At 13.8% G+C, this 22223-nt stretch overlaps 2 protein-coding genes across 2 annotated transcripts, besides 29 other annotated features; one reads left to right on the top strand and one right to left on the bottom strand. All coding sequences in view use genetic code 6, as the record gives it.

The window, feature by feature from the left end:
• Positions 1-1410: 1410 nt before the first annotated feature.
• Positions 1411-1496: a microsatellite.
• A 474-nt stretch (positions 1497-1970) lies between these two features.
• Positions 1971-2023: a microsatellite.
• Positions 2024-2432: 409 nt separating this feature from the next.
• Positions 2433-2472: a microsatellite.
• Positions 2473-2489: 17 nt separating this feature from the next.
• Positions 2490-2532: a microsatellite.
• Positions 2533-2643: 111 nt separating this feature from the next.
• IMG5_099900 (zinc finger lsd1 subclass family protein, putative) lies at positions 2644-4265 on the top strand (the record flags this gene model as incomplete). Its single annotated transcript, XM_004035348.1, has 1 exon — positions 2644-4265. A coding segment is annotated over one exon (1596 nt), but the record flags the coding sequence as incomplete, so codon positions are not given.
• Positions 4266-4535: 270 nt separating this feature from the next.
• Positions 4536-4584: a microsatellite.
• Positions 4585-4753: 169 nt separating this feature from the next.
• Positions 4754-4797: a microsatellite.
• Positions 4798-4876: 79 nt separating this feature from the next.
• Positions 4877-4919: a microsatellite.
• Positions 4920-5362: 443 nt separating this feature from the next.
• Positions 5363-5413: a microsatellite.
• Positions 5363-5424: a microsatellite.
• Positions 5425-6350: 926 nt separating this feature from the next.
• Positions 6351-6385: a microsatellite.
• Positions 6386-8062: 1677 nt separating this feature from the next.
• Positions 8063-8089: a microsatellite.
• Positions 8090-8981: 892 nt separating this feature from the next.
• Positions 8982-9070: a microsatellite.
• Positions 8999-9084: a microsatellite.
• A 1502-nt stretch (positions 9085-10586) lies between these two features.
• On the bottom strand, positions 10587-11181 carry IMG5_099910 (hypothetical protein; the record flags this gene model as incomplete). The annotated part of the gene is made up of 2 exons (XM_004035349.1): positions 10587-10914; positions 10988-11181. 2 exons carry the CDS (start codon positions 11179-11181, stop codon positions 10587-10589), a joined length of 522 nt encoding a protein of 173 aa, XP_004035397.1.
• Positions 10937-10986: a microsatellite.
• Positions 11182-11829: 648 nt separating the features above from the next.
• Positions 11830-11944: a microsatellite.
• Positions 11830-11961: a microsatellite.
• Positions 11837-11936: a microsatellite.
• A 2070-nt stretch (positions 11962-14031) lies between the features above and the next one.
• Positions 14032-14089: a microsatellite.
• A 219-nt stretch (positions 14090-14308) lies between these two features.
• Positions 14309-14396: a microsatellite.
• Positions 14397-14908: 512 nt separating this feature from the next.
• Positions 14909-14983: a microsatellite.
• A 1301-nt stretch (positions 14984-16284) lies between these two features.
• Positions 16285-16370: a microsatellite.
• Positions 16285-16386: a microsatellite.
• Positions 16287-16339: a microsatellite.
• Positions 16287-16374: a microsatellite.
• Positions 16387-19590: 3204 nt separating the features above from the next.
• Positions 19591-19636: a microsatellite.
• Positions 19637-19996: 360 nt separating this feature from the next.
• Positions 19997-20054: a microsatellite.
• A 72-nt stretch (positions 20055-20126) lies between these two features.
• Positions 20127-20161: a microsatellite.
• Positions 20162-20389: 228 nt separating this feature from the next.
• Positions 20390-20435: a microsatellite.
• Positions 20436-21584: 1149 nt separating this feature from the next.
• Positions 21585-21633: a microsatellite.
• The last annotated feature ends 590 nt before the right edge of the window (positions 21634-22223 follow it).

The raw sequence follows: 22223 nt of genomic DNA on the forward strand, positions 1-22223 counted from the left end.
ATATTTCTTAAAATCAATATCTTTTAATTTTTTTTTTTTTTTATAATAATAATGCTTTTGTAGAGTCATAATTTTCTCTTTGTATTTTTATCTCAATAAACGAATGGTAGGATAAGGAAGAAAAATATAATATAAAAAAAAATGCTATAAAATTCTATATATGTTTATACCAATATATAGATAATAAATATACGATAGCCAGGAATATATAATATAATTTTAAATTATCTGAAATAGTTATTTTTATTTATTTAATCTAAATATATATTGGAAAAAATATTAGATATTAACTTATAAATTTATTAATCAATTTTATTTTTAATTTCTAATATTAACAAAAAATTATTATTAATATATAAGCTCAAATATTATTTAAATTAATTAAATTATCATATTATAATTTATTTTTACTTGTACATCTCTTATGTCTATTTTTAATTTTCTTAAACTAAAATTTACAATTTTTAAAAAATCTATTTTTTTAATTTCTATTTTATTTTATTATGTGTTTAATATAATAATTAAATTTCTCAACACTTATTGTTTTGGTTTTTCATAAAAAACATTTAATATTTATTAATTTATTTTCATTTTTTATGTTACTTTCATATATTAAATGAATACTCTAAAGTATTTAATTATTTTGGATTGTATATAAATATTTATTTATTTTTTAATTAATTTCTAAAAAAATGCGCTAAAATGAATTTTAAAATTATCAAAAAAAAAAAAATATATATTTTAATATTTAATTTTTAAAACAAATAAAGTCTATAAAAAACTAACGAAGTCTTTAGGTTCAATAGAGGCTTAAAACGCCATATACCCCAAGAAATCAATTTGATTAAACGCTATTATAATTGAATAATTTGTGCTTTATTTTATGTTGATAAGGCAAAACATTTTCTTTTTTATTTATATCCAAGCAAACTTCTAATGTATAAATTGGTTGAAGTTTCAAAATACTATATATTTTTTTAATAATAATAAATTTAATTACTTTTTAAAAATAATACATTTTTATTTATTGGTTCAGTATTAGTTTATGTGAATTAAGTAAATATTTTTTAATGATTATAATTCTTTTTATTTAGAATATTCTAAATAATACTTTTAACTTTAAATTTATATCATAAATTAAATTATATATGTAAATTTTATAGTAGTTAATAAATAGTAATTTTTATTTATAAAGATATTTGTAATATTATTAAAAAAAATTAAATGATTAAAAATAAAGCTATAATAATTTTTTTTTTTTTTTAAATAATATTTAAATTGTATATATAATTTATATATCTTTTTTAATTTATATAAAAAATTAAATTATTATGATTTACTTTTTTACTCCATTTTGTTATAAATTGATTATTAAAAAAAGTTTTTTAAAAAAAAAGTTTAAAATAGATAATATATTATATATATATATATATATAAATATATATATATATATATATATATATATATATATATATGTATATATATATATATATATAATAAACAGTTATTATTCTTTAAATTATAATTTTTTTTTTTAATTATAATATTAAAGAATTTTTTTTTTTCAATTTAAATATATTTAATACGTCAATTTAAATTTAATTATTAAATTAAAAATTTTTCACAGTTTTTAAATATTATAGTTTATATTTAATATTTTCTATTTTAGATTATTTATTTTTTAGCGTTTTAATTCTATTTTTTTTATTATTATAAAGTATCATAATCATTAATTTACTTTATTTAATTAAATTATCTAAAATAATTATGTATATATTTTAATAATTTTATTTTTAAAGAATTTTTTTTACTTTTCCCTATAATAATACTTTACTTTATTATTATATAAAATACTAATTATGTTTATATATTTTTTAAACTTATAAATTTTTATTCTATTTTCTTATTAAATGTCTAAATCATATATAATTTAACAATTCAAGAAAAATAACATTAATATAATATTTATAATTTTAAAAATATTATTTATTTGTATTTCAAAAATTTTATTTATTGCATTTCATACCAAAACGTATATTTTAAACCTTTAAAAAAACTTTTATTTTAAAATTAAAAGGATTTTAATAATAAAAAAGAAAAAATTAGAAGTGTGTATATTACTCAAAGATGTTATATATTTTGTAAAAATTTTCAAGTATATCATTATATAAACTATAATTTTTGTAAATCTAATTTATTTAATAAATCTATGTAATATAAAAAAAAATTTAATTATATATTAATTATTTTCTTAATATAAATTTATGTAGTTATTTTTTAATAAATGTTTATTATAATTTTTTTTTCTATTATATTTTTTTATATTTATAAACATAGATTTATTATTAATCAATATTATTTACATAAAATATATTTATTTTTTTATAAAAATGATATAAATTTTTAATTTATAAAAAATAAAGAAAATAAATATTTTTAAATTTAAGTTAAATTTTTAATTTAATGTTAAATGAATTTACTTTTTATTTATTATTTAAAAAAAATAATTATTAAAAAAAAACTATTTAAAAATGCTAATTATGTTTATAATTTTTAATTTATTTACAATTATTATATATTCATATGAACTATTAGTATTTTAAGAATTCCATACTTCAACTTTTGAAGAAATTTAATATCCTAACTGGACTAAATTTAGATAATTTTAATGTTTTGATTAATCATAATTAATAGAATATAGATAGAAAAATGTATTTGGAATTTTTGGAAGCGATTCCCCTATTGTTTATAAAAAATACTAAAATCTTCCTCCTCATTATTCATTAGCAATATAATTAGATATATTATTATACAAAAATACAGATGATAAAAAATCCAAATTTGATTATGTTTAGATATATTTTGATAGTACACTTGATTCTACTTTTTAAATTTATAATTAAAAAGGATTTTAGATATGCCAAGCTGATAAAATTTTCACATATGATAAGAAATTTATACACTTTGGGGATTCAATAAAGAGAATTCATTCAAATTTTACACATACAAATGAAAATTTTGTTTTATAATTTCGTTCTAAGGTTGCTAATGAAAAGATTGGTAATGGTTTTGGAATCAAAAATATCTATATATCGATCGATACATGCCACGAATCATGTCTTTCGTGTAATGGCCCCACTGAGACTGATTGTTTGACTTGTCCTTAGGGTCTTCCATTATTGTAAATATTGAAAGATAAAATTATTGGAAATGCTTGTAATTGTGATGGGTATGTTAAAAATAACTAATGCCTAACTGAGTGTGATCTAACTAAAGAGGTCATTGTTTAAAATGGTAATTATAAAATTTGTGTAGAAAATAAATGCGCAGATGCGAATTGTATTAATTGTGAAAATAATTAATGCATTTTATGTGAAGAACCTTATTTTATTAGTCTAGGGAAATGCGTAAAGGAATGCCCCTATAATTCTTTGGTTGATAATAAATTATGTATAGATAGTGCTAAAATACCAAAACACGGGGAATATTTACTTTAAGCTTTATTTGGATAGTATTTCGCGTCAGGAGAATTAGGAAGGGCAGAAATTGTTTTGGAAGGATTTAATCAATAATAATTTAAAATGTGTAATGATGTTTGGCTTCTTGGGGGACCTTTTGTGGGGGTTGGGAATAGAAATAAGGATATTTTTATTAGAAAAAAATTAAAGGCGAAAAGAGCATTTTATTAGATTAATGTTGGGTATAAGTATTATGTTATTGATGATACAAAACTATTAATTAAAACATGTTTAGGAAATGAAAATTGTGATTTTAATAATAATATTCAATTTACCGAAAAAGCTTAACAGAGTTGCGCACATTATGGTAAATAGGCTGAATTGTTTAACTATTACAAAGAATTTGATTTTAGAGGAAAATTAGCTGAAAGTTTGAATGAGTTTTTTATATAAGTAGTTGTAGAGAGCTAGATTATTAAGTCAATTCCAGAAGCTAATACTTAGTTTTTTGGATTTAGAGAATTGTATGTTGTGATTGAATATTGTGATGATAATTGTAAAACATGCAGTAATGCAGATAAATGTGATGATTGTTAAAATGGATACTATTTGCTTGGGAATTAATGTGTAGATAAATGTCCTGAAAATTATATTGAGTAAAATTAATAGTGTGTTAGTTGCGATGAAAGTTTTAAATGTAAAAGATGTATTACTGAAGGATATAAATAATGTTCTAAATGCAATAAAATGTTAAATATTTTATCTAATTTTTGCCCAAAGTGAATATTATTTAATTTTTTTTTTTTTTTTAATAATTTTTTTGGTTCTATAAAATAATATTATAATTTTAAAATAAGCATAACTTAAAAAAAAAAAATTTTAAATATTTTTTTTAAAAAAATGATAAAAATATATATAATAAATTAAAATTAGTATATCTAATAATTATTTAACTTTTTTTAATTTTATAATAATATAAACTTTAGAATTATTAATACTATAACTAATAGTTAGTAAATCAGCTTAGTTTAAATATTTAATAAAAATTAATATATAAAATATTTTTTGTGTTATAATTAATATTATATATTAAATTATAGTAATATTTTATTTAATTAAAATAATAATAATAAATTAATTTTTAAAGAAAATTTATATAAAATATTAAGTATTAATTTTTTTAAAATTTATAAATAACATGTCTAAATTTAAATAAAAAAATGAAAAATAAGTAAATATATATTAAAATTTATATTAAAAAAAAATATAAAATGTTTTTAGTTTATTAAAAAATAAAAATAAAATATTTATTTAATAATTAAATTTTATTATAAAATTATTTAAAGAATTTATATTAAATATACATGCTTTTAAATTAATAAAATATATAAAATAAAAAAAAAAATTAAATATAAAATTATATATATATATATATATATATATATATATATATATATATATTTTCAAACAATGTATTTTTTTTATTTAATTTTTATCTACATATTATTATTTTTTTATAATAATCTCAAGTAGTATTTATTTTGTATGATTATTTTATATTAATTATACTAATATTTTATATTTATTTTTTTTAATTAAAAATTAATATATATATATATATATTATAATTTTTTTAATAGTTTCTTATTTATTGCCTTATTTTATAATTTAAAATAACATTATTTAATATATTTCTATATTTTTATTACTTCATATTTTTTTTGAAAAAATTAAAAAATTTTCTTTGTATTAATATAATTTATATAATTTTTTATTATAAATTTATATAAATAAATAATATCTTTTAAATATTTTTTTTTAAGAAAAAGATTATATATAATAATTATTTATTTGTTTTGATTTATTAAATATTAATAATAATAGGATTTCTAAGAATATATAATATTTTATATAAAAAATTAATTAATAAATTAATTTTATATAAAAAATTAATTAATAAATTAATATATATTATATTATATTATATTTAAAATTATATTTTACTTTTAATGCTTTCGGAAAAATATTTTAGTTATTTTAATAATTTTATTCAAATATCAAAGATTTCTTTTTGTTATATGAAATATATTTTTTCTTTTTTTTATTATTTATTATTTAATTTTTAAAATATAAACAAAACAATATATTTATTATTTTAATAAAATATTTCTTTTTTCTTAATAAAAAATTTCTTTTGTTTTTATTAATATTAATATAAAAATAACAATTTTCACAAAATAATTGGAATATAATATTAAATTTTCTCAAAACCCAATTAAATAGTATATTAGATTACTTGATAATGAAAAAAGAGAATTTTAAAAAGATGAATTTATTTACAAATTAAAATTTCGAATACTTATAATTTAAGAAATATTCTTATCTTTTTTATAAATTTTTAATTTAAATGTGTTTTTTTATATATAATTAGTAAAATAATAATTAATTATTTGCATATAGCATTCAATACAAATCAAAAAATACTTTACTATTTATTTTTTTAAATAATTGTAACCGAAAAAAAGAATAGGCTTATTAAAAATTGCAAATATTAATCATTATTTAAGAATATACAAATTTTAATTTATTATTTAAATGATTTCAGTTATATTTTGATAAAAATTGGATAAACAGCTTAGAATTGATTATTATTAATTAAAAATAATTATTATTAATCAATTAAGTTAACTATTAACAGTATTAATTAAAATATAATAAATAATCGTAGATAATTTAGAATAAAATATTTATTTAATTATTTCAATGTCTGATTTAAAAAAAATTAATGATTAAAAATTTAATTCATTTAATTAAAAAATTATTATATAAAATCTTTAGTGAGTTTATAAAAAACATTACAAAATAAAAACTTAAATCTATTTTATGAATACTATAAATAAATATAAATAGATAAATAAATATTAATAAATTAATCTAAAATAATAAAGTAAAAAAATTATGATAATTTAATAAATATAAAATTAAAATGAATCAATATATATACCTAATTATTTTAAATATATATATAAATTATGTCAGATAATTTTTAAAACTTATTATATAAATTTATTTAATCTAAAAATTCATTAAAGCATATATTTTTTCATTAATGAAATTTTATTTATGTTTTCCTATATTATCTTTTCAATAGATTATCGTTTTTTATTAACTATTATATACTAATTTCATTTTTTTCCTATTCAATAACATATCATTGTATTATAGATTATATAATTTTAACGCTGCTTTATTTCATTTAGATAATTTATTTCGTCATTAGCCTATTTAATTATTATGATAACGATAAGTTAAAGATTAAAACAACAAAATAACAAAAAAATTAAAAATAATAATGCTTATTCAGTATTTTTAGAAAAAAATATAAAAATAATTTTATTTAGCTTTTATAATTTTTAAAAGTTAATCAAATATTATTAATATTTTAAATTTTTTATTTTCATTTAAATAATTTTATTATTCTAAATATTTAAAATAAAAAAATTATCTTCCTTTTTTAACTCGAGATAAAATAAAAATGATTGAAAAAGAACTTAAATGTTTATTTTGTGATTAATTATTTGACGATTAATAATAAAATGTACCTCGAATGTTACCTAAGTGTGGACACTCTATATGTACTAAATGCATATAAGAAAAAATTAGTTTATAAGAAGATTTCCAATGTCCAGAAGATGGGTTTTATATATAAAAAAATAATTAAGTAATTTTTGTCAATTTTTTAGGTAATTTTATTAAAATTTTAATGGTATTGAGGCATTTCCAAAAAACTACTCATTAATTAAGTTCTTACAAATATAAAAAACTTAAAATTAACACATAGGTAAAATTAATTCTTAGAATGAAATAAATATAGTTTATTTATATATAAAATTAAAAAATAAATTAATTAAATAAATCATTCGATAAAAAAATATTAACGATTTATTTTTTTAAAAAACATATATCAGTTTATCCATTTAATCATTTTATAAATAAAAAAATTATTTCAATTTATAAAAATATATTAATGAATAGATAATTAGAATTAAAATAATTGCTAATAATGTCTAAATCATAAAAAGAAAAAGGATATAAGTAAAAAAAATAATGATTTATTTATAAAATAAGGAAATAATTAGTTTGTATTAATTGTAAACAAAAAATATGTACAGATTGTGCTTTATTTAGTTCTCATTAAAATCATAATGTTAAGAGTGAAAAAGATGTACTTAATGAAATAACATAAAAAGCAGAATCAATATTATAAATATTAGAAACAATTTAAAAAAACCAAACTTTTTTATCAGATTAAAATAATCATTTTGATATGATAAATAAGTATATGTAGAATAATTTGAAAAATGCAAAACAAGAAGTTCAAAATAAATTTTCAGTAAAAAAAAAATTGTAAACAAAAAAAACTAAACATAATAAAGTATTATGAAAATAAACTTTAGAGTGTGAAGTAATAATGCTTTAATGAAATAATGAATAAATTCGAAGAAATGCAATAAAAAATATTTTTATAAATAAAAGAAAAATTTGATGATTTAATAAAATAAATAAGCAAATGGAAAAAAACGTATTTATTTTTTTTTTTCATCAAAAAAAAAAAAAAAAAAAAAAAAAAAGTGCTTAAAATAAATTATATTTAATTTGTGAACAAAATTCTTAATAAGATTATAATATAGATTTGATAATAGATAATTAATAAGTAGATATTATTAAATAAGGCTAGGATTTATTAGAGTAAATAGATTTATCTTCAAGTTCTTTTTAAGAAAAAATTGATGAAATAAGCTCTTAATCAGTTCTTGTTCATATAAATTAAATTGATTTTGAAGATTTATATACAATATAATACATAAATCAAAAAGAAAATATATTAATAAATAAAAAAATATTGACTGATGAAGATAATTTGTTAAATCATGATGATATATCTGAGTAATTGAATAATTCTTTAAATTAAAATTAAAAGCTAGAATCAGATTTTGTAATATTTAGAAAAAATACTGACTAAGTAAATTTTTTTGCTGATTATTCCGACATATATTCACATGGTAAAAAATATTCAGGTAGTTTATCAACTTCGGCTAATCATTCTTTTACAAATAACTCTTATATTTTTTCTGATAAATATACTTAAATTATTTAATAAATATAAGAAGATAATATACAAGCAGCAGATTTTACATATGCAGGTATAATTTTATATGAAAAGATAACAAAATAAAAAAAAAAAGATATGTGTGATGACGGATTAATAAGTATTTGCAAATATTTTTAAAATAATAAATAATTAAAATCGATTAAATTGTAAAGGAATAAAATTTCAGATAAAGGTGCAATGTATTTGATTGATTATATAAAAGACACTAATATACATACTTTGTATTTGTAAGATAATATGATAAGTGAAAAGTTTCTTGAATATTTGATTGTTTAGAAAAAAATAAATAAATTAGAAAAAATTTATCTAAAGAATAATTTAGTTAATCAAAGCAAATCAAATAAAATTGTAAATTAGTTAAAAAAAATATAATTAAATGTTTATTTTTGAAAATTAGTTAAAAAAATTATAATTAAATGTTTATTTTTGAAATTTAGTTGATTATAATTAAATAATTTTTTTTTATAACTTCTCATAGTATTTTTTTAAAGATTTTATTATATGAATAGTACTTTAAGCAACTATTATAATTTTAATTGTTTTAGTTTGTATTTATATCTTATTATATATAATATCCATCATAATAGTTAATTAAATTAATAATAATTTGATAAAATAATTAAAAAAAAAAGTAAAAATTTGAGAAGTTAAAATATATATATATAAATCATATTAAATTAAATATTTCATATTCCAATAGCTCAAAAGATGCTAAATCTAAAACTTTTTCATTTTTTAACTCGTTTTCATAAGAGTTAGACCCTAAAAATAATGTGCTAATAAAAGGCAATTGGTCATAATGTACATATTCATAAAAAAGATATGCTCTTACCTTTTCATTTATACTTTTAACAATAATATGTGGATTTTTTCCATTATAAACTTTAGAAGTTATTATTTTATCATCACAAGAATTTATAAATTTTCCTTCTTAAATTCTGTTTTTTAAACTTTCTAATCTTCCCCACATATAAGTTATAGTATTTTCTACATTCCTAAAATTAATAAATTCATCATATTTGTACATTTCACATTTATTCCATCCTCCATTATTAGTATAAACTCCATTCCAACAAGATCCATTTGTATTTGTCTTTTTTTAAAAAATAATTTATATGAAAAAAAAATAAAAAAATTAGTACTTATATAAAAAATAATTAATTATTATATTAATAAAGCTTTATTTAAGCTTAAGACCCATAAGCAATTGTTTTATTAGTATAAACTAAATTATAACTATAAGGACTTTCTGTTTTTATATCAAAATAAATAAAATTTATAATTTAATTTTATTCAGTAGAAGCAAAAACAGTATAGCAAATTTTATTAAAATAAATACTTGAAAGACTAACATTATTATTTATACTTATTTAAACATTTTTAGAAAAAATAATTTATTTTTTAATAACTTCAATAAGTTAAATATTTAATTAATTAAATATTTTTAAAAATAATTCGATAACAGGAACATTTTAATCTAAAATTAAAAGATCACAGCCAATAAAAAAATAGTTTTTTTGAAAAATTTATATTTGATGTAAACTTATAATATTGTTATAATTTTTTATTTCATAAATAACTATTTAAGTTTAAAATTCTATTAATAAAAATTCATTTTTGGAGCTTATTTTATTTATTTTTTCTTTAAAGTAATATAAATTTTATTCTTAATTAAATGAATAAACTATGTAACTCTATATTGTATGATTATAATAGCTTAACCAAATTATATCAAGATTTTGATTATATTCAATATAATTATCACTTGCATTAAAAAATCTATGTTTTTATTAAGTATAATTAAAGTAATTTTTATTGCTTTTTTAAAGATATAACTCTAGATTTTCTCTATTTACATTTGAAGTTATTGTATATAATTGTTCTTTTTTTTTTTTTTTTAGTTTTTATTATATAATTAAACTTTTATACATATATATATATATATAAATATTTACTCAAATCAATATTTTTTATAGCTTTTGAACAATTTTTTGAATAAATTTAATCAGTATATTATAAAACCATATCTTAATGTGTAGGTTCCCATATATTAAAGGGCATTTTATTATCTTATAGATAATCAGGAAATCCTATTTAACAGTATCTTTATATATTAACGGCATCAGTATTAAATTATAGTTATCTTTTTTTAGGACCTTCATACTAATCTTCTTATAAAATAATGTTTGAATCAGATATATATTATTCCATAAAACTGCATGTTTTATCAATTAAACATTTTTTATCATAGAAAGGAATTACCCCATCATTTCCACCTGTTATCTTTGTATATTTAAATAAAGTTTATATATTTTTATTTATATATATATATATATATATATATATATATATATACTAAAATTATATTTAAATTATTTTAATCAATTGCTTTTATAATTTTATAGAAAAAATTTGATGTTAAATAATTATCATAATTATTGTATTATAAATTTAATGCTAAATATTTAGTTTTTTAATATTTTTCATATTAAGTATTTTTTCCGAAAATAAATCTTAGTTTAGGATCTATAATTAAATTAATTAAATCATCAGTAGTATTAAAAAAGTAATTAAAATTAGGTTATGCACTTGTATCTCCTCTCATCGCTAAACAGCATGTCTTTTTTATATAATATTTTTTTTATATTATTTAATACTTTTATTCCATATTAATGAAAATCACAAGAAGTTATATTTTTATCCCAATTAGAATATTATAAACAACTTTTATATGAAGCTAAAGATACATCAAACTTAAAAGAATTAGTTCCTTATAAATTTAAAATAAAATATATTATTTGAATTTTATCTGAAACATTTTTATAAAAAAAAAAAATTAAATTACCTTTTAATAATTCCTAAACAATTATTTTCAAGTCATTCATACTATGAGATTAATACGGAATAAAACATTAAGAAAATTATAAGAATAAAAAAATTAAAAAAATATTCATTTATTTATAAGGTAATAATAATTCAAATATTTATTTTATAAAAAGTTAATAAAAAAAAACCAATATAATGAAACATTATATTTAAAAAGTTAAAATTATAAATTGATATTTAAAATTTAAATGTTATTATATATATTTCATGTAAAAAAATTCATAATTATATTTAAGAAAAATTTTTGTTTAATATAAAAATTTTTTTATAATAAAATAATTAAACATAAACTATTAGATAATAAAAAATTAAATATAATTATATATATAAATAATATATATATATATATATATATATATATATATAAATATATTTATATGTTTATTTATATATTGATATATATATATTTTTATATATATTAGTATATTTGTATTTTTATATATTATAATAATAAATATAAATAATAATTTTTTTTTTTTTATTTTTATAGAAAAATTTTTTTCTTTTAAAAATAATTATTTTATCTATTTTTATTTTAAAATAAAAAATATTATTTAATTTATAAATGTACTTTTAACCAGGGACTTCATTCATACAGAAAAGTGTATAATAATAATAATCTTAATAATCAAATACTATATAAAATTAAAAGTAAACTTAGAAAATTTTAAATAAATAAAAAAATTGTTTTAATAAAATAAAATAGTTAATTATAATCAACATAAATTGATAATTTTAATGAAAGATTATATAGAATACGCTAAGAATATTTAAATGAATTTAATTAATTCAGTTAATATAGTGATTAAAGCTTTAATTTATAAACCTTAAATAAAGATAATTATAAATAAATGTCAGAATAGGAAATAGAAAATCAATATAATGAAAAATTAAAAAAAATCCTTTTATAAAATAAAGATTCTTATATTCAAATGATAATGAAAATTTAAGATTATTTATATAATTTAATACAAAACCGAGTTTGAATTACAAGTTAAAGAAATACTTATATCATACTAATTTTTTAAATTTTAGTATTGATTTATATAATTACAATAAATTTTATTTCTAAAAAGATGATTATAAATTAGAAAATTATATGAAGTTTAATTTAAAATAACCTTACAATGTTTTATTTAGAAAATCGAAATTTAACTTAGAATATTCTAATTTGTTTAAAAATTAAAATGAAATAAACAGTTCGGATATTATAAGTACAAAATAATATAGAGGATTTTATTCAAATTAATATGATTATTAATTCTTTAAATTATAAATGAATTTAGAAAAAAGAAATCATAACTAATGATATTTTTCTAATTATAAATTAATTTATAATCGAAATAAATTATTTAATTTTTATTAAAATTTAATATATTAATTAATAGATATTTAAATATATATTTTTAAACAATTATTAAATTCATATTATGAAATTAAAGTTATAAAATTATTGTTTAGTCAAATTTTTAAATAAATACAAACTTTCCAAATATAATTAATAGTATATGATTTTTTTTTTAAATATTTTTATATTTAATTAAAAATATTATTTTTTCAATCTTTTTTTTAATATTTATTTATAAGCAATTTTTTCTTCTAAATTATAATTGAAATTTTTTAAACTACTAATGAATTTTTTCTCAAAAAAATAAAAATCTTATCTAAAATAGAAATTATAGCTATTCTACTATATTAATCAAGTATAAATTTTATATAAAGAAAATAAATATAAATTGCGATTTAAAAGAAATTTTCATATCCAAAAATAAATTAAATAAAAAATACTATTAAAAATAACAATTCGATATTAGTTTTATAATGATATTATCTTTATTTGTTTGAATTAAGTATTACGAATAATGGTTAGAGCATTTAATATATAATACTATTTGTAATAGTGAAAAAATCACATAAACCTATAAAAAAATATAATAATAAAGGTAAGTAAAAAAATAAATTCAAATCATATAATTTCGTTAAAAGTGATAAAAGATATAATAATGCATAAAAGTTTTAATTATCTAATAATTATATTAGATATGATTCATTATATTTTGGAATTCCTAATTATCTTAAAATGGAAATAAAACAAATAATTAAACATAACTAAAATAAATATATTTAAAAAAGCAAAAAGTTTAAAAAAATACAATCTTTAAATAATTTTCTAAGTTATATATATTTATTTTAATAAATTATGATTTCAATTATTTCTTCCTTTAGTTTACTATAGTTTATAATATATTATCATAATCAATATTAAATGTATTATCTATATAGTATTTGTACCAAAGTCTTTTTATGAGTTCTAAAATATTTTGATTCATAGGAACAGGATTCAATTCCATAAAGAATAATTAAAATTATTTGTTTTCAAATTTGAATTATTAATAAGTTTGAATCGACATATTTAATATGAATTATATAACCTTATATTAAATTTTTTTAATAAAATTTAAAAATAAAAAATTCAAATAATTTAATTAATATTTTAAGAAATATTTTAATTACATTAAATATGATAATAAATATTAAAATAAAAAATTAATATTAAATTTAATAAAAAATAAAGATATTTATTTAAAAAAGATAAATTAAAATATAATAAAAATGCTTATGAAGATATATAATTCATATTATTTATTTATAAAAAATAAAAAAAATTTAATATGTAATAATTTTTGAAAATTTTGTATTTTAAAAATAAATTTATATCTATTATTTATAATTGATATATATAATTAGAATTAAAATAAAAAAAATAAAAAATAATTAGTATAAGTATAAGTATAAATATATATATATATATATATATATATATATATATATTTATATATATATATATAATATTTATATATGTATATATCTATATATATTTTTGTTAATTTTATATGTTAAAATCTTAAATTTTTTTTTAAATTCATTTTTATTTATTATATAATACTATTGTACTTTAAATTTTTATTCAAATTATAATATTTTTTTTTTAATTAAATTAATTTTATTTTTAAACTTAGAAAATTTATAATTTATTCATTTTTTTTAAAAGTATTCATTTTTTTTAAATTTAATTATATTATAAAAATCTCTGTAACAAAGGCCTAAACCAAACAAAGGTGTACTAATTATTGGAAATACAAATAATCTACTTGGCTTTTATTTAACTAAACAAGTTAAAATACCCGGAAGAACTCCGAATGCAAAGCCATATTTAAATGTAGCCGGCATTTTATATGATAATTTTCTGATTATGTTATCCCATTCTTATTAATTGTCTATTTTTTATTAATTAACTAACTCTGGATGAAATTCTATCCTTTATTCATTATATTCTTCTAATTTATGGATTGTATTATCATTCATTTTTTTAAATTAAAATATGTTATACTTTTTTTAATATTTTTTATATTATTTTTTTACTAAAATTATTTTTATTTTTTTATTAATATATTATATTATATTTATATTTAATAATTAAAAAAATTTATTTTAATTAAATTTTATTTATTAAAAATACTATATCGATTTTTTTTTTTTTATTAAGTTTTTAAAAATAATTATACGAAAAATAAAAAAATTCTATACAAGTGGCATATAAATAACTAAATAAACTATTAAAAGCTTTATCATAAACAAATTAACGACTTAATATATAGTTTTTAAAATTTTGCGATTATAATTTGTCAAAGGAACTTACATAATTAAAAATATGTGTTAAATACCACAAATTAATTAAGATATTAGATAATTTAAATTAGCCTTTAAATATTATTCTCAGATTTAAAAAGAAATTTTAATCTTAATATTTTAATTTAAAATAATATTCCTTCTTTAAAACAATAAAAACAATAAATAAAAAAGGGTCTTAATTCTTTCTAATAAAATTAAAATTTTACATGATATTATTTTTTTATTTTTTTGATTTTTTTTTTTCTACTTTAAACATTAATTTCGTTTATTTCCTTTACATTTCAAATGGTTTTCTTAAACATTTTTTAATTTAATTTGTTGTTTTATTTAGGAAGAATGGAATATGACAAATTTTTGAAAATTAGTTTATCATATTTATATTTAGAAAACCCTTTTTTTCTAACAAAAAATAAAATTTAAATATTTAAATTTCATTTACAAATATATTATGTAAAATAAAATTATTTATATTTTAAAAAATCTATAATTAAATGATCTTATACATTGCATTTTTTTAAAAGTTCTAAATTTAACAAAGTTTTTCCTTAAAAGCAGGCTAGATATGATTTTTCAGAAAAAAATCTAAGCATTCTTTTCATAAAAGATTAAATTCAATATATTGATTAAATCTAACTTTGACTTCTTATATTTATTTTAAACATTTTATTATAGATTTTTCTAATTTAGTTTGAAATTTTACATTTGGAAATTATTAATTAAATGAGAGAAAAAGAAATTGTTTAAGATTTCTAAATGAATTTCATTAGTTTTATTCTTATTCTACACATCTTCTAATACTAAGTAATATAAATATTATTTTTTTAATCTATTTAAAAATACACGAAAAAATTTAATTTTTTTTAGATTTTATTAAACTCGGACGGAGATAATTAGTTTTCAAAATATAATTTTATACAAATTAAATATTAATAAAATACTTATCTGTTAGAATTATGATAAAAAGTAAAAAATATTTTAATAAAATGAAATACTACTTAATTTTTATTTTATTTTTTGGAAAAAAGTTGGTTCAAAAATTACATAACTAATTGAAATTAAAAAAATAAAATAAAAAAATATATATATACATAGATATATATATATATATATATAAATATATATATATATAAAAAGATAAAAATTTAATATATATAAATATAATATTTCAAATATATAATTAAATTATGTTTAAAATTAAAAATAAAGTAAATTTTTTTTAATATATATATTTGATATTAATATTTTATATATTTTTATAAAGAAATTTATTTATTACATAGATTATAAATTAATTAAAATAAATAATTATTTCTATTTTTTAAACAATCTTCTTAGTCTATTTATATTTGTTTAACTTTTATATTCTTTAAATAATAATAACATCAAATAAATATATTATAAATTCACTACTCATTAATATTTTAAACAAAATCAGGTTTTTATTATTAATCTAATTATAAAACAAAATTTAATTAATCTAAAAATTATTATTTATGTTAGGATTTATTTTTTATAATTTATCCTTAAAGAATTATTAGATTTACTATATTTAAAAATATTATCATTTATATCGTTTTACATATTTTTCTTTATTATATTAATATTCCTTTTATTTTTTTATTATGAATTATTATTAGGATATAATTTATTAAAAAATAAAAAAGATTATTATTAAAGAAAATCAAAATAACATTATTAATTCAACTAATTAAAATATTAACTTTAATAATAATTTTATTTTAATAATTCGAATTAATCTAAATAATTATTCATTTAATAATTATCTTGATGATTAATATTTTAATCTAATTACTTTTAATTATTAGTAATGTAATCTTATAAAATTTATATTATTATATTCATTTAAATATTTAATCTTGCTTAGTCTTCATTAACTAGTAAAAGTTAAATAATATATGTTTAATAATAAGTATTTTTGTTACTGAAATTATTTGATGAAACCTCAAGTATTATTTAAGAATTTTAATCAGTATTTGAATATATAGTTATATTCTCATTTTATTATTGACTTGTTCCTTCATTATATATTATAGAAAAGTTAACAAATTATTCAAACATTTATTCGAATTTTTTTATTTATTTGGAAAATAAATTATTTTTATAATTTCTTTTATGTAATTCAGATTAGACATGCTTTTAATTATTTTTTAAAAATATATTATTATATTTTCTTTATTTTTATTATTATTACAAAATTATAATCTGTAAACTTTTAATTACATAAACTACAATAGTTATTTTCACTTTCTGGAATTATTCCTATCTATATATTATAAAAGTTAAAGTTAATTAATAGTTTAATATTAGTAGCCAAAAATAAATTATTTTATATAATTAAAAAATAAATTATATTTTTTTTTTCTTTTTATATAATTATAATTATTAATTACTATTGTAGCTTTATTTTTGAATTCTTTAATTTTTTCAAATGATCATTTAAGTACCTTTATTCGTTTTTTTGATAATCTGCCTTTAACATTTTTTAAATTTTAATATTAAATTTATAGAAATTAAATTGTTAACATAATCGATTTAAAGCATAAAGCCAGGCATATAAGGTTTAAAATCAATATTTATTTTAGGAATAATGCTTATGTATCTTATTTTTATGTTAATAATAAATTATAATTAAATGAAAAATGTACCCTTATATAGTTTAAATAGGTTCATAGTTAACTGTAATTTATTACTTATAGTAACATTTAGTACTATCTGATTTGATTATAAAAAAATATTAATTATTAGCATTTATATCTTCATTTTGTCTTTATTTTATTAGTAATAAAATTATATTCATTTTTAATATTTTTTTTTTTTTGTGAAGTTAATTACATTGATTTTTGTAAATTTAGAAAACTTTTTTTATTTTTAGAACCTTTTGGTCTTCCTTTTCTTTTTTAACAAGATTAATTTATTAATTATTTCATTTTATTTTATTATAACTATTTTTTATAAAAAAAAAAAAAATTAATAATGTCAAGCTTATTTTTAAAATATATTTGATATTTGTTTTATTTTATTATTATGATTAATTTCAATTTACATTATAAATGTCTTTGTTATTTGAAGTTTTTTAAAGTTTTAATTATTAATTTTTTTTTTTTTTGATTAAATTTATTTTTTATTTTTTTTAGTTTTAAGAAATAAGGATAAGTAAAAAATAAATAAAAATATAATGATAATAAAATTATATATACTAATTTTTTGAAATGAAGAAAATATTTTAAATTAATATATTTTGTAATAGAAAAGATATTGATATTAATATAATTCTTAATTTCTTTATCTTTTTTTATTTTGGGTTTATTTATTTAAATTATTTGTATTATAACTTGCTTGAAATAATAATATCTTTATTAGACCTTTTAAAAATTTAAATATATAACTTTTATAATCTCATTTATAATAATAGTAATAAATATTTTTTTGTTTTATATAAAATTATATAAAAAATTAATTATAAACATTTTTTTATTTACTTGATAACTGAAAAAAGCACCAAAAATTGCCAAATTAATTATATTTTAAAACATTATGTTTAAAATTTATTTTGATTTTTAAATTCTTAAAGAGTTAATAAAATAAATTTATAAATATTTTTTTAGTTAGATTTATATACAAAAATGAAAATAATTTTTTTTATTTTTTTAAAAATATAAATTTGAAAAAAAATAATTGTTAATAATAATTTTATGTTTTAACTTTTTGACATTTAAAATTAAAAAATTTAGAAATAATTATATATTGTTTGCTTATATTTTTTTATTTTTTTAAAAAACTCAATCAAAATAAAAAAAGGCGAAAAAATATGGATATTAGTCTTTTTTTTTTTGATTGAGTTTTTTTAAAAAAAAATAAAGAAAAAATAGAAAAATTCTTTAAAAAAAATAAAATTACCTAGTATAATATATGTGAATGTTTTGATTAAATATAATTTATGTATAAGGATTAATATTTCTTTTATATATTTAATTGATAAATTTAGATATTAAAATTATAATAAATAATTTAATTCTTTATTAATATTAACTTATTGAAATATGCAAAATATATTCGCGCTAAATTTATAGAAAAAGAATTTATCTTATGTTAATTTATAATTATTTTATAATTATTATAGTTTTAAATTAATAAATATAATCAATTACTTAAATTTGCATATTAAATATTTTTATTAAAAAAAATTGATATAAAATATTAAAAAAGTTTACCTCTTTTTATAAATAAATCTATATAAAAATTATAATAATAAGGTAAGTAAATATTCAAGATTTTTTTATTTTTATTTTTAGAAATAATTATTAAATTTTAAAACGATAATAAAGAAAAATTTTATTAAAGATAATTAATTAAAATTTATTTTATATATAAATATTTTTTTTATTTAAATTACTTTTTATATATATATAATACATATTTTTTATTTTCAAGATACATTTTTATTTTATAATGGTTAAAATACTGAAATTATCAGTTTTTTATTACTAACATTATCATAAATATTTGTTTAACTTATTAGTTTTAAATTTGTATTTTAAGAAGAACTTCTTTTTTCAATTTCAACTTCTTATTATATTTAATTATTTTAGCATTTTTTATCTATTTAATATTTTAAATATTTGTTTGATATATTTTAATTTATCTCGCTTTCTAGATAACCCATAATAGATTATTTACTTATTTATAATAAATTCTAATATTTTTATTTATTATGATAAACAATTTAATATATATATTTTATTTTTTTTATATATATATGAAAAAAATATATATTTATAAATATATATATATATATATATATATATATATTAATATATATATATTTAAATTTGATACTTAATTTTTTGAATTTAAATAATGATTATCCCTACTGTTTAGACTTTAATAATTGTTTTATATTTTTTTCATAATATTTTATTCTTAATATTTTCCTTATTGTTTATATTATTAGATTTTATATACTTAATTTAATTATTTTTGTATTTAAGGGTTTCTTCTTTTTGTATATTTTTAAATTTATAAAAAAAAATTATATTTTTTATACTTTAAAGTTGGTCCTATTTCTTTAATCTAATTATTTATTATATTATAATTATTTAAAGATTAAAAAGATTAATTTTGACTTAATTTTTTTTATTTTTTATCAGGATTATTTCGCTATATAATTATATATAATTATTAATATATAATTAAAGTTAACTATTTTTACATTTGAAATTTTAATTTATGAGATATTGTCATTTGTTTAAAAATTAATTGATTTATTAATATTATCGAAATTGTTTATACTTAATTATTAAATACTTTAGATTTAAGTTAAATTATCTTATTTACTAAATATATAAATATTTTAATACATATTTATTTATTTTAAAAAAAGTATAAAATATATTATATATTACATTTTTTTATTAGATATTTCATTAAATGTACTTGGTTTTTATAAAAAATTAACTTTTTGCTAAGGATTTTTTTGTTTATTTTTATATTTTATTTAATTTTCAATTAATTTGCTTTGTTATTATTTATTTTTATTTAAACTTATAGAACTTGCTATATTATAATAATTTTTTTAATCTTTTTAATCATTTTCAGGTTTATTTTTATTAGATTAGACATTACTTTAAATAATATTTGTTTATGTTTATAAATATTAAGGATTAGAAATGCATTAATTAAATTAGATTTATAAGTTTTATTATTTATCTAAATGGAATTTTAGTTAAATTTCAGAATTATTTTAATTTTAAAATAACTGTTATTTTTTGTCTAAATCAGGAATTTGAATTTCAGATAATTTTTATTAGTCAGTATTTTTAAAATTAATTTAAAAACCTATTTCTTATTTCGAATCGTTTGTTTAATTAAAATAATTTTAATTTGAAATAAGATCGTGGGTTTTTGCCTTTTTATATGAAAATGAAATATTTGGATTTTTATTAGTGATATAATTATATTCTTCTTCCTATTAATTTTAAACTATTTAATTATTTTCTATAAAATTTATTTCTAATTTTTCAATATTAGATCGGCTTGTTTTATACATAAAGCTTTCTTATTCTTAATTAATTGTATTTATTAGTAAACTTTCTTATGTATTATTATTTATATTTTTTATTATTAATGATTCGCTTTTACTTTTTTCGTTTGTTTATGTATATATTTTAGACATTTTAGATAATCCCATAAAGCGTTTATTATTTGATTTGAAAGGATTTTCAATATATTACTACTTTTTTTATATATATTTATAAAAAAATTATTACATTTTCTAAAAAAATCTATTTTTTCATTATTTTTATTTTTATTTTTTTTAGTAAAATATTTGTAAAATCTATTAATTGTTATTTTATATATTAAAATTTATAAAAATAAATGATTAATATATAAAAATAAATATTATTCTTTTTTTTCATTAATATTAGTTCAGGTTTTTTAGTTTTGCTTTAAATATATTTTCAATAATTTTAATCATATCTACATAATCTTATTCCCTACTAATATCCAAATCTATTATTTTTAATTTTTTTTGTATATTAAGTATAATAAAAGATGTTCATGTTCCAAAACTAAATTAAAGTAAACAATAACTGATGAATATTTTATTTAGAAAATGTCCTATTAAGACAGCATTTATTTGTGTTCTTATCTAAAGCTTTCCATATAATTCAATCTAATTCAGTTTATTAAATTAATTAAATTTTCAAAAGAAATATATTTCAACTTTACATAGTTTTTGGATTTATTCTTTAAAAAAAAAAATTAATTACTTCAATTTAAAAATCGAAATGTAAAGAATTTATACTTAAACCTTTTTCCAATAAATATAAAGACTTTCATATTAAAACATTACTGTATTAATAAAAGTGTGATAATTTTCGATTCACCTTTTACATTTATATAATCAATAAAATTTACTAATAATTTCAAACTTTATGTGTTTATTCTTCATTAGATTATGTAACTGAAGGGTATTTGCTTGGAATTTTCTC

The sequence above is a fragment of the Ichthyophthirius multifiliis genome (genome assembly GCF_000220395.1).
Source record: "Ichthyophthirius multifiliis unplaced genomic scaffold scaff_1120509250844, whole genome shotgun sequence".
Taxonomy (NCBI): Eukaryota; Ciliophora; class Oligohymenophorea; order Hymenostomatida; genus Ichthyophthirius; species Ichthyophthirius multifiliis.